The following is a 13,007-nucleotide window of genomic DNA, read 5'->3' as shown; positions in this document are numbered from 1 at the left end:
ATCTTATAATGGATAGGAGGTTGGCTGAAATGGCTGGTGACACCAAGGCAAAGGCAAGTGACTAGGTGTGGCCAATTAGCACCAGCTGAAAACATTGAGGAGATTAGGGGATGCAGAGGGACGTAACAACCACACTTTCCTGTTCAGAATAAGTAAAAACAGATTCATGATATCTGGTGATTTCTAAAGCATGTTCCTGTAAATTATCTCTGTATGCTGCTCACTGACATTCTTACTATGTTGTATTTTTCTGATTTCAGTTTAGTTTTCAATAATTTTAGAGATATTTAGGTGTTGCTCAGGATTCCCCTCACTCTTTCTGTTGGTGTAGTTGTTGCTCTCAGCCAGCAGCTAACATTAGTAGTTGGTCAGTATCGTAGCTGCTGAATTATATTCGTCATGTCGTCTTGTAGTCAAAGTTTAAATATAAACTGAGCTGCATGTTTGTGTTGAGGTGTAACGGTTATATTTTCGCCTGCAGCCTGAATGTGAAGATGACGAAGAAGAAGATCTGGTTCCACACAGACTGTTAAGAAGATGACATCATGGATTTCATGCCTTTCTTCATGGTCCCACTATGGACTGTAATGCTGTTTTTCATTTTTGATGATTTAAAAATGGAGACGGCACTTCCAGTTAGAGCAGGTTTGTTGTGAGTAAAGATGTTCACTTGATTTTAAAACACTCCGGTTTAAGAACAGAGCAGAGGTAAGCAAACAAAATGTGGAGACGAGCGATGCAAACCTATGACCTTTCCTGCATATTAAAATTCCAGTTCCTCTGTGTTCTCCATATGAGGTGGCTGTAGAGCAGGTCTTCTAATTGAAAGGTTGGTGGTTTGATCCTTGGCTCCTCAAATCTGCATGCCAATATCCTTGAGCAAGACACTAACCCTGATGCATCCATCAGTCTGAATGTTAGATAGAAAGATAGAAATGCAGAGGCCATTATTATTAGTGCTGTGGATTGTAAAGAACAATGTGGATTAGACAATCACTTAAACACTGGAATCCAAAGTGAAATCAAATAATCAATCAGATATTATGTAAATATAAATAAAATATAAATACCTGTTTTGAATGGCAGAAAGATGAGAGAAAGTGAGAAAGACAGAGACAGATGGGTGAGCTCCATTCACTCTTATCAGCAGAGAGAGAGAGAGCTGCACACTGTGCTGTAAACTCTTTAAAATACCTCAATAAAAGCCTCGTCTGTGCCTACAAGGAGAAACTGAAACAGGAGCAGTATTTTGTTTGTTCCACTTTCAGCAGAAAACTTTATTTGCTGCAAGAAGTAACGTCAACCTGACTTTAGCCCATTAGTCACATACTGAGCTGCCATAAAGAATAGATTTATGCTGCTAAAATGTTAGAAAAACACTTAATTTTCATGCCAAATATTTTTTTTCTTTTCCTTTTTTTTTATTTTTTATTCCATCTCACTTCTGCTACAAATATCTCATAAACAGGAGGCAGGTTCACTATAACCAAAACTAGACTCACACATCATGTCAGTGTTATAACAAACAGCATCCACAGTAGTATAAAGTTAGGTTTCTTCTTGGCTCAAAGTTTGCTCAGCAGAGCGGTCCACCAGTGTGAAATGGTCTCTTACAATTGGTCAGAATTAACCAATGAAAGTAGGTCAAATGTTACTTTTTTTTTTTTTTTTTTTTTCCATAAAGAAGAAATTAAGTTGAGAAAACAGTCCAATTTTTCTCTGCATCATTTTTTTGGGAGGGGTGTTTTGTGTGTTTGTGGTGAACTTCTTTTCTACATCAGCAGATCATTGCAGGGTCTCTGGTTGTCATTATCTATCATCTGTTTTGGCTGTCGCTGGTTTTCTGCATATTTCTTTCACTGCCTTCATCAGAAACTAAAAGTGAGAGTAAGTATGTTGTTGCTGCTTGAGCAATCAGACTGACTTTTGCTCGTCTGTATAAACTTTGTTGTGCCATCAGTGATTCATGATATCACTTGTGTTTCATTGTCATTGTTGTATATTGTTTATTAATGCCTGTTTGTTGTTGCACTGAATGAAAGTTCTGTGTCTGTAGTTTTTGTACATGTGTGTTTCAGGGATATCAAAATCCACTGCATGCGTATTCAGCTCAGTGAAAACATCAACTGTAAGTCAAATCATATGTATTATTAATTTAAATAAAACAAAAGATAAAACAAAGCTGATTTTATTGTTTCTTTTACTTTACTGAAAAGTAAAATCAGAAAATAGTCACCATGATGGTCCATATGTTGATTTAGTGGTCAGCTTGTTGCCTCACAGCAAAAAGGTTGCTGGTTAAAATCCCAGCTGGACTCTTTCTGTGTGGAGTTTGTGTGTTCTCCAGCTTCCTCTTTGAAAACGTGCTTCTTAGGTTCATCAGTTGTTTTAAATTGGATCTGAGTGTTCAGATTAAAGCGCTGCATGAAGATAAAAATCTGACTGGTGGTTAGAAACACTTTGGAGGGCAGTAAGACTGAAATCAAAGCAGAGCTCATGTGATCCACCTGAACTGCCATTTTTGTTTTGTGTTCTAACTGTTAATGCTTAATTAATACTGATTATTATGGATGATAATTATAAGGCTTTGTTATGATACAGCAGTGATGACAGAGTGTAACAGCTGTAATGGTTTTACACGGTCATAGAATAAATTATAACTGAATGTTTTTTTTTCCCATTTTCATGTTTGATCAAATATATTTAAATTATCATGAAGCTGTAATGTTTTCATGTAAAACAGGACATGATGTCATGTGATAGTACATTCTTTAAAACATGAACCAGAGTATCAGGAGATTCATAAAAAACATAACATCTATAAATACTCATACTTAATAATCTGACCATCATTCTTTGCATCGTTCACAAGTTAGAGCCTGTGGACCAACACGCTGCAGACGCTCTACAGAGCAGAGTTATTATTTCACATATTTACTAAACCTCAGCCTCTGACAGTCTGCTGCTGATCTCAGTAAATGAACAGTTTCCCTGAGCTCAGGTTGTCACGTGATCAAAGAGGAGCGATGAACTGCACTTTTTTTAATGACAGAATTTCTTAAAGTGATCTAAAAATGTAACATTATTCAATATTAAATACTGAAGGGACCTTCAGATCAGTCTGACCTCAAGGAGAGGTCAGAGGTCAAATGAGACATAATATTTTAAATCATTATACTATACATCCTATATGACAATAATACGTCCCACACGTCTAAGAATCATAGTTTCATCATAAGTTGCAAGGCTTTTTGTCAAACTTCCACCAATAAACCATACGTGACTTAATGGTTTCGGATGTTGTTGACTGCTTCCTCTTTTAAATCTTTTAAATTAAGTTCCTGTTAGAAAAAACTGCTGAACTGATGAAAAAAGAAGCATGTTTACTTATTTTATACAAACTGATGCCACGTGTTGTCTTAAGCAGGATTTACAGTTCAGCAGAGGCAGCGCTGTCAGCTCTGCTCCAGGGAAAAGTTATAATAAAACGATTTTTTCTGAATTAGTTCTTTCTATTTCAGAGTTTTTTATTTCCAGAGCAAATTTTCTTATTTCAACTTTTTTATTGTTTAAAACTTTTCATTTTTATTCGTTTCAGTGGTAGTTTTATTTCTTTTAATTATTATCACTTATTGTTGTATAGAGCGCAAATGTCAGAGACAAGATTTAGGTAAACCAGTGCATGTGTTACAGTAAAAACCCACTGAAGTTGATTTCACTATAATAATCTTGGATTGTCCAGTCTGCCTGTGGTGACATTAATTCTCAGTAGAGGCAGTGGCCAAAAGTAGTGGTTGCTACACCCATTCAGTGGGAAACACGTTTGCTGTAAGAAGAAGTGAAAGCGAGAGTTTATTCCCGTCAAACTTTGCTGTCATTAGCATACATCATCTGCTTCCAGTCAAGTGCAGACTGTAAACAGCTGCAGAAACAGGATGTTCATATTGCTGGAGCTTCTGTTGAGCTAATTGGTTTTGTTATTGGGAATTTATCTATTTAACTAATGGCACAAAAACTCAAAGGTATGAGTCCTAATTTTTTTTTAGATATATTAAATATTATTTTAGCACTTTAAATAAATGCCATGCTATTAAGGATAAATTAAAACGTGCTTAATTCATCATTTATATATCATTACTTCTCTTTAGTCTATTATTTATAAATACATATATTATTATGACTGTGATTATGGTTATTATTAGCAGTGATGTGATAGCTGTACATGGTGTATACAAATAAAATGTCTGTATTGACTAATAGCATATAAGGAGGAGTGCAGTGCTCCCAGCATCAGTGTAATCAGCAGAGCTTCCATTGTTCTCTGTACTGACATGTCTGAGCATTTATACTGGCAGGTGGAGGATGTTACACCATCACAACATTTTAAACAGCGCTGAATCTTTGCTGCTGCTTTGCTGCAGGTTTGATCTCACAGATGATGATGATCAAAAAAATGATCAAAGACTTCAGTTTGAGGTGGTGTGACTGTCACCTTCTGTATCTAACAGATTATTGGACTGATTAAACTGTCGTATATCCAAGTTAGTCTCTGGATGCTGTGCTACATACTGCTGAGTCATTAATGACACAGCACGTTTTTGTTGTGTCAACGTGACTTTCATGTTTCTCCATTATGAAAGTTCAGAGTCACTTACTTCACCTGACAGCTTAGCTTGTTTTTATTTGTTATCAGTCAGACACATAATGTCTGAGTCTTCAAACTGAACAGAAAGTGAGACCGAGCAGAATTGGTTACAAACTGAGACGCGGAGTTTCTATAGAAATGATCCAAATACAAAGTAATTTTTGTGATGCGTTAAAGCACGACAGGCACGCAAGCGTCACAGTGAGATTTCCCTTACGTCATCACGTCATGGGACTAACACTCTAGGGCTGAGTTAACCCCACCCAGATTTCAGTAGGCGGAGTGTTTTATACAAGAGCGAGTGATCCTCGCAGCTCATTCATTCAGAGCGAAGCAGGCAGGGACCGATCGGACTGTAGCTTTCCAAAAAACTCACTTCACTCAGAAAACGGAACTTTTAATCATCTATCATGTCTCTGAACAACTTCTACTTTAAGGACTCTTCCTCTTTCTCACTCTGGACTTTTCTCCTGTGCTCGGCTTTGTCCGTCTGGACTCCTGCACAAGGTAAACGGATTTTTCCAGCTACCAGCTGCATGTTAGTGTAGATTACAGTGAATTTTAATCACATACTGGCGGATGTGAATAAGCTGAATTGACTATTATCAGCTGTGCTGTGTTGTCCGTCACTAACAGCGTGACAGCTGTCAGTGAGTTACTTTAAAACCAGACGAAGCTTAGAACGAGTATATTGTCAGGCAGGTTCTGACTGTGAAGCGACTGCTCTCAGTTTAGAGGGGAAAAACACAGTTACAAAAACACAACATCCGATGAGCCGAAACTAAAAGACTGATTATTGATCCGGAATGACGCAGATTCAGTCCGCACACATGCTGCTGTTGACCTCACATGTTTTCACAAACGCACTTTGATTTTATTGAAAACACGTTAGTTTGATAAGCAGCCGTCACGTCTCCATCAGGAATTAGGTCAAACTGCCCACGTGACTCGTTCGTCTAATCAGGTGTTTGTGCGTGTTTTGTAGTTTCCTCTGGATTTGTAGTTTACATTTTTAAATAAATCAATAAATTTATTTTTATATTTTTCTTTATTTGGAGCAGCGAGGTGAAAGAAACAGCATCAACAAGTAAATCATCAGAAGATCAACATGAATAAGTGAAAAGCAGATACTCTGTATGATAGTAATGAAACAAAAGATGGCAAATTAAATCAACTTGTTTACTTTCAGCATGTAAAACTTAAATGTTAGAATTTCAGGACCACAGACGGCACACACGAGGGTCAGTCAGTCTGTAACAGAACAACAAACAGTCATCATTGACAACAACTTCACACTGATTATAATCCTCCCTGTTTGGTGATTTTAACATGTTGTGACGTATATGAAGAAACACTTAAATAACATAACAGAGACTCATGGGGCTCTTAATGATCTTCAGGTCTTCAGTGTGTAACTCTACAGGGGTCTGTAGGAGTTCAGGAGAATTAATTTTCTGCCTGTTTCCAGGTGAGGTTCTGGTGATTGGTTCAAATCTTCCAATCATCGCCGCTCCGGGTGATGATGTCATCCTGCCGTGTCACCTGGCGCCCACGTTCGATGTCCAGGGTCTGACGGTGGAGTGGTCCAAACCCGACCTGAAGCCCGACCCGTCGGACCGGCTGAGCCGAGTGGAGTACGTTCACCTGTACAGGGACAGGAAGGAGGTCCCCGACATGAAGATGGCCTCGTACTTCAGGAGGACGGAGCTGTTCATGGACGACATGAAACACGGGAACATTTCACTGAAGATCCTGAACGTGTCGGAGGAAGACAACGGCAGATACCGATGCTTCATCCCCAAGCTGCAGAGCCGAGTGAAAGCTGCTGTTGTTGAACTTGTAGTCGGTGAGAAGATTTGTTTTGATATTGTGATTCCAAATTGAAAGACTCTGATTTGTGTATTATTTTTTTTTTTATTTTTGTCCCCTGATACAAACTTTCAGCCTCATTTTAATAACAGATTTTGACTGTTTTGTCTTTTAGATCCAAACTTTGCTACAACCTCAACGACAGAGACGTCGCTGCAAACTCCAGATCCTCAGGACGCGACTCCAACAAATGGTGAGAAAACAGTCCAACTTTACTCTGCATCATCCCTGTTTGGGGTTTTGTGTATTTGTGGTGACCTTCTTGTCTTTTCTACATCAGCAGGTCGATCCAGGGTCGCTGTGGTCATCGTTGTCATCACCTTATTATTAGTTCTGGCTCTCGCTGGATTTGCTGCATATTTCTCCAGACACATTTTTCAGAAACTAAGAGTAAGAAACAAATAAACAAACAAACACAAACATGTTGTTGCTTCTTGTCCTGTCAGACTGACTCATTATTCTACTTCTTTCGACAGAAGCATCCAGAGGACGATGAGGCACAAAAACAACCACTACCAGTCTAGCTGCCTTGCTCAAAGGAATAAATGGACTGGTTCTTCTATACTGCTTTTCTACTCTGCTTGAGCAAACAAGACACTTTGAACTTTGACCCCAGCTGAAGAGTCAAGCCTCGTCCAGTTTATTTATCGAGCTCAAATTCGCACAAAGATTAAAAAAAAATGATCCTCTCTGATCATCGCTGTGCTGGACTGGAGTGAATCATTCCCAACAGCAGGGCTGGAAGGTTTTCACAGAATTAAAGGGAATTTCCATGAACATTGGTGACACAGCTCAGTTGGAAAGATGGAAAAAAAAAAAAAACCCTGAAAACTGTGTTGGAGACACAGAAGAAGTTACAAAAACAGGTTATAAGCTGATTACTTTACTGCACTGTGTTAAAGACCTGCTGTGAATGATGTTTAATGCAGCTGTAATTTAAACAAAGTCACTTATTTTTATATGAAAGCTAGTTTTATGTGACAACACTGTCAGCATCTTATAGGAAGTGATTGAAACTTCAGATATTTATTTTTTTATTATTTTAAAATCCACAGTTAATTTATTAAATGTAATTGAAACTTCCTCCTGGTCAGGACTCGATGTTCAGGCTGTTTCTATTTATTTATTGAAAAAAGCAGAATGATCCTGATACAGAGCTCCAGCTTTACTTTTTGTCATTTAAAGCTACAAACATTGTGCAGACTGACAGGAATCCTCCTGACTGTAGTTTCTGCTGCAGTTACAGTTAAAATCAGAGGATGTTTGTATCCAACTCTTCTTTATTCCTGCTCTGTCACATGACCGTCGCTCCTTTGGTTCACAGTTAAACTCAGACTGATGTGTCTGCAGCTGTTAGCCAGCTCAGGGTCATGTTCTTATCTGACCTCAGATATTTATTTATAAGCATATTGTTGCACATGTGTGTGTTGTTGTCTCTGGATGGATGTATTTGGGTCTGCAGTGAGTGTAAAGTTACAGTGATATATGTGAATGTGTGAAGTCTTCTGCAAATACGAGTGTGAAAGTAAAAAGTTCAAACACCTTTAGACACTAATATTTTTTATTCCAGGGTTTTGTATTTCCAGAGCAAATTTTCTTATTTCAAGTTTGTTTTTATTGTTTAAAAACATTTCATTTTTGTTAGTTTCAGTGCTAGTTTAATTTCTTTTGATTATTATCACTTATTGTTGTATAGAAGGCAAATGTCAGAGACAAGATTTAGGAAAACCAGTGCTTGTGTTACAGTAAAAACCCACTGAAGTTGATTTCACTATAATAATCCAGGATTGTCCAGGCCGCTGCACTGAGATTAGTTCTCAGCAGAGCTACACCCATTCTGTGCTAAACGCGTGTGCTAGAAGAGGAAGTGAAAGCGAGACTTCATTCCCGTTGAACTTTGCTGTTGCTAGCACATGTCATCTGCTTTCAGTCAAGCGCAAACTGTAAACAGCTGCAGAAACAGGATGTTCGTGTTGTTGGAGCTTCTGTGGAGCTAATCCATGTCATTGGGAATTCATCCATTTAATTACTGGCACAGAAACCCAGAGGTGTGAGTTCTGATTTTCTTTTTGATATGTTAAATATAATTTTAGCACTTTATATAAATGCCATGCTATTAAGCATAAATTAAAACGTGATTACTTCATCATTTATATATCATTACTTGTCTTTAGTCTGTTATTTATAAATACAGATGTATTATTATGACTCTGATTATGGTTATTATTAGCAGTAATGTGATAGCTGTACATGGTGTATACAAATAAAATATCTGTATTGACTAATACAGATAGGACAGTGCTCCCAGCACCAGTGTAACCAGCAGAGCTTCCATTGTTCTCTGGACTGACATGTCTGAGCATTTATACTGGCAGGTGGAGGATGTTACATCATCACATCATTTTAAACAGCGCTGAATCTTTGCTGCTGCTTTGCTGCAGGTTTGATCTCACAGATAAATGATCAAAGTTACCTTCTTTAGCTAACAGAATATTGGATTGATTAAACAGTTGTAAATATACAGTTAGTCTCTGGATGTTGTACTACATACTGCTGAGTCATTGATGACACAGCACGTTTTGGTTGTGTCATTAATGCTTTTCATGTTTCTGCATTATGAACGTTCAGAGTCGCTTACTTCACCTGACAGGTTAGCTTGTTTTTATTTGTTATCAGTCAGACACATTATAACATGACTGAGTCTTCAAACTGAACAGAAAGTGAGACCGAGCAGAATTAATTACGAACTGAGACTCGAAGTTTCTATAGAAATAATCCAAGCACAAAGTAATTTAGGTGATGCGTTAAAGCACGACAGGCACGCAAGCGTCACAGTGGGAGTTCCCTTATGTCATCACGTCATGGGACTTCATAGCGCTCTGGGGCTGAGTTAACCCCACCCACGCGATCTGGGTGGAGTTAACTCAGCTCCTAAATAAAGAGCGAGTGAGCCTCACAGCTCATTCATTCTGAACGAAGCAGTCAGAGACTGATCGGACTGCAGATTTCCAAAAACACTCGCTTCAGTCAGAAAACGGAATTTTTAATCATCGATCATGTCTCTGAACAACTTCTACTTTAAGGACTCTTCCCTTTTGTCACTCTGGACTTTTCTCATGTGCTCGGCTTTGTCCGTCTGGACTCCCGTACAAGGTAAACAGATGTTTCCAGCTGCATGTTAGTGTAGATTACACTGAATTTTAATCACATACTAAGCAATGTGAATAATCTGAATTGACTATTATCAGCTGTGTTGTGTTGTCCGCCACTAAAAGCGTGACAGCTGTCAGTAAGTTACTAGAAGCTCAAAACGAGTATACTGTCAGGCAGGTTCTGACTGTGTGAAGCGGCTGCTCTCAGCTTAGAGGGGAGAAAGACAGCAGAATTACAAAAACACAACATCCGGTGATCCGAAACTAAAAGACTGGTTATTGATCCGGAATGACACAGATTCGGTCAGCACACATGCTGCTGTTGACCTCACATGTTTTCACAAACGCTTTTTGCTTTTATTGAAAATACGTTAGTTTGACAAGCCGCCGCCACGACTCCATCAGGAATGAGGTCAAACTGTCAGGTCAATCAGGTGTTTGTACGTGTTTTGTAGTTTCCTCTGGATTTGTAGTTTACATTTTTAAATAAAATCAGTAAAATTAGTTCAGGTTATTGAATCGGACCTGTTGTGTGTGGGTTTTTTTTTTTCTTTATTTGGAGTTCAGGTTAAAGAAATGGCTCCAAGTAAATCATCAGAAGATCAACATGAATAAGTGAAAAGCAGAAACCTTGTATGATAGTAATGAAACAAAAGATGGCAAATTAAATCAACTTGATTACTTTCAGCATGTAAAACTTAATTCTAAAATGTTAGAATTTCAGGGCCACAGACGGCACACACAAGGGTCAGTCAGTCAGAACAACAGCCATCACTGATTATGTCTGAAATCCTCTTTGGTTGGTGTTTTTTAACATGTTGTGACGTATGTGAGAAACACTTAAATAACAGTACAGAGACTCATGGGGCTCTTAATGATCTTCAGTGTGTAACTCTACAGGGGTCTGTGGGAGTTCAGGAAGTTTAATTTCCCATCTGTTTCCAGGTGAGGTTCTGGTGATTGGTTCAAATCTTCCAATCATCGCCGCTCCGGGTGATGATGTCATCCTGCCGTGTCACCTGGCGCCCACGTTCGATGTCCAGGGTCTGACGGTGGAGTGGTCCAAACCCGACCTGAAGCCCGACCCGTCGGACCGGCTGAGCCGAGTGGAGTACGTTCACCTGTACAGGGACAGGAAGGAGGTCCCCGACATGAAGATGGCCTCGTACTTCAGGAGGACGGAGCTGTTCATGGACGACATGAAACACGGGAACATTTCACTGAAGATCCTGAACGTGTCGGAGGAAGACAACGGCAGATACCGATGCTTCATCCCCAAGCTGCGGAGCAGAGGGAAAGCTGCTGTTGTTGAACTTGTAGTCGGTGAGAAGATTTGTTTTGGTGATGTTTGTGGTTCCAAATTCAAAGTTGTTTTGTCCCTGATACAAACTTTCAGCCTAATTTTAATAACCAATTTGGACTGTTTTGTCTTTTAGATTCAAACTTTGCTAAAACCTCAACGACAGAGACGCCGCTGCAAACTCCAGATCCTCAGGACACGACTCCAACAAATGGTGAGAAAACAGTCCAACTTTACTCTGCATCATCCCTGTTTGGGGTTTTGTGTATTTGTGGTGACCTTCTTGTCTTTTCTACATCAGCAGGTCGATCCAGGGTCGCTGTGGTCATCGTTGTCGTCACCTTAATATTAGTTTTGGCTCTCGCTGGTTTTGCTGCATATTTCTCAAGACACATTTTTCACCAGACACTAAAAGTAAGAAACAAACAAACAAACACAAACATGTTGTTGCTTCTTGTGTCATCAGACTGATTCATTATTCTACTTTTTTTCAACAGAAGCATCCAGAGAACGATAAGACAGAAAAACAACCACTACCAGTCTAGCTGCCTTGCTCAAAGGAATAAATGGACTGGTTCTTCTATACTGCTTTTCTACTCTGCTTCAGCAAACAACACACTTTGAACTTTGACGCCAGCTGAAGACTCGAGCCTCGTCCAGTTTATTTATCGAGCTCATTTTCACACAAAGAAAATGTCGTAAAAGAAATGATCCTCCCTCATCATCACTGTTCTGGACTGAAGTGAATTATTCCCAAATAGCAGGGCTGCAAGGATTTCACAGCATTAAAGGAAATTTCCATGAACATTTGTGACACAGCTCGGGTGGAAAGATGGAAATAAACCATCATCTGAAAACTGTGTTGGAGACACGAAGTTACAAAAACAGGTTATAAGCTGATTACTTTACTGCACTGTGTTAATGACCTGCTGTGAATGATGTTTAATGCAGCTGTAATTTAAACAGAGTCACTTATTGTGATGCTGTAAGTGTTTATTTATGAAAGCTAGTTTTATATGACAGCACTGTGAGCACCTTATATTTATTGGTTTTCATTTTTAAAGCCACAGTTAATTAATTAAATTTAATTGAAACTTCCTGCTGGCCAGGACTCAATGTTTAGGTTGTTTCTAGTTATTTATTGAAAAAAGCAGTTTGATCCTGATACAGAGCTCAAGCTTAACTTTCTCTTTTTGTCATTTAAAGCTACAAACTTTGTGCAGACTGACAGAAATCATCCTGACTGTAGTTTCTGCTGCAGTTACGGAGCTAAAATTAGAGGATATTTGTGTCCAACTCTTCTTTTTTCCTGCTCTGTCACATGACCGTCGCTCTTTTGGTTCGCAGTTAAACTCACACTGATGTGTCTGCAGCTTTTAGCCAGCTCAGGGTCTTTAATTTTTTTATTACCTCAGATATTTATTTATGAGAATATTTATATTTAAGAATTTTGGATGGATGTATTTGTTACTGCAGTGAGTGTAAAGTTACAGTGATATATGTGAATGTGTGAAGTCGTCTGCAAATATGAGTGTGAAAGTAAAAAGTTTAGACACTAATGTGGTGTTTTCTTTTTTGCCTCTATTTGATGTTAAGTCACTGTTTACCTCGTAACATGGTTACATTTGACAATGAGAACCTATATTAATGGAGCCTTTACTTTGTTTATTGTTTGCATGTTATAAACCTGACGTCAATCATCAACATAGTGCATACAGTTCAAATGCAGCTTGTGTTTAAGAGAACGCTGCCATCTGCTGGCTGACCTGCAGAAAAGCTGTTTGTGTCACAGGTTTGATGACACACCTGATGTTATCAAACCTCCAGTCAGTCTTTTTTTCTGCTGCTTTATGTCAGACTGGGTTTGATCCATGTTGGTTTAAATCTGACCAGTAGAGCTCAAAGTTCATCTCCTTCAAAAAAACAAGAAGGAAACTTTCCACTTCTACTTAGTCAGACGACTGTGAAGTCGTCCAAACACAGAATCGACACATTTAATGTCACTACATTAACTGTGACGCTGATTTTTATATTTTTATAC

At 38.7% G+C, this 13,007-nt stretch overlaps 2 protein-coding genes across 5 annotated transcripts; both read left to right on the top strand.

Annotated features, from left to right (window-relative positions):
* The first annotated feature begins 1,700 nt into the window (after window positions 1–1,700).
* LOC134624665 (butyrophilin subfamily 3 member A2-like) lies at window positions 1,701–8,646 on the top strand. 3 transcript variants are annotated; one of them, XM_063469692.1, is made up of 5 exons: window positions 1,701–2,128; window positions 6,114–6,491; window positions 6,630–6,707; window positions 6,795–6,904; window positions 6,991–8,646. In XM_063469692.1, exons 1-5 carry the CDS (start codon window positions 2,098–2,100, stop codon window positions 7,036–7,038), a joined length of 645 nt encoding a protein of 214 aa, XP_063325762.1. In that variant the 5' UTR covers window positions 1,701–2,097; the 3' UTR covers window positions 7,039–8,646. The 3 variants fall into 3 exon arrangements, with proteins under 3 accessions (XP_063325762.1, XP_063325761.1, XP_063325759.1); XM_063469691.1 differs by lacking the exon at window positions 1,701–2,128 and adding an exon at window positions 4,950–5,152 and having other exon boundaries at window positions 6,798–6,904; XM_063469689.1 differs by lacking the exon at window positions 1,701–2,128 and adding an exon at window positions 4,950–5,152.
* Window positions 8,647–9,504: 858 nt separating this feature from the next.
* On the top strand, window positions 9,505–12,438 carry LOC134624664 (CD276 antigen-like). 2 transcript variants are annotated; one of them, XM_063469688.1, is made up of 5 exons: window positions 9,505–9,667; window positions 10,612–10,989; window positions 11,103–11,180; window positions 11,271–11,380; window positions 11,464–12,438. In XM_063469688.1, the coding sequence occupies exons 1-5, from the start codon at window positions 9,571–9,573 to the stop codon at window positions 11,509–11,511; spliced, it is 711 nt and encodes a 236-aa protein (XP_063325758.1). In that variant the 5' UTR covers window positions 9,505–9,570; the 3' UTR covers window positions 11,512–12,438. The 2 variants fall into 2 exon arrangements, with proteins under 2 accessions (XP_063325758.1, XP_063325757.1); XM_063469687.1 differs by having other exon boundaries at window positions 11,268–11,380.
* Window positions 12,439–13,007: the final 569 nt, after the last annotated feature.

The sequence above is a fragment of the Pelmatolapia mariae genome, linkage group LG3_W (assembly GCF_036321145.2).
Source record: "Pelmatolapia mariae isolate MD_Pm_ZW linkage group LG3_W, Pm_UMD_F_2, whole genome shotgun sequence".
NCBI classification, from domain to species: Eukaryota; Metazoa; Chordata; class Actinopteri; order Cichliformes; family Cichlidae; genus Pelmatolapia; species Pelmatolapia mariae.
The sequence above is the reverse complement of the archived record's forward strand: the minus strand, read 5'-3'. Positions and strand labels throughout refer to the sequence as shown.

Excerpts from the sequence above, each read along its gene's own strand:
- LOC134624665 (XM_063469689.1), top strand. The coding sequence starts at position 5,056 with ATGTCTCTGAACAACTTCTACTTTAAGGACTCTTCCTCTTTCTCACTC. Across the intron at positions 6,492-6,629 it reads TGTTGTTGAACTTGTAGTCG|ATCCAAACTTTGCTACAACC; the intron begins GTGAGAAGATTT and ends TTTGTCTTTTAG. Across the intron at positions 6,708-6,794 it reads GGACGCGACTCCAACAAATG|CAGGTCGATCCAGGGTCGCT; the intron begins GTGAGAAAACAG and ends TTTCTACATCAG.
- LOC134624664 (XM_063469687.1), top strand. The coding sequence starts at position 9,571 with ATGTCTCTGAACAACTTCTACTTTAAGGACTCTTCCCTTTTGTCACTC. Across the intron at positions 9,668-10,611 it reads CGTCTGGACTCCCGTACAAG|GTGAGGTTCTGGTGATTGGT; the intron begins GTAAACAGATGT and ends ATCTGTTTCCAG. Across the intron at positions 10,990-11,102 it reads TGTTGTTGAACTTGTAGTCG|ATTCAAACTTTGCTAAAACC; the intron begins GTGAGAAGATTT and ends TTTGTCTTTTAG.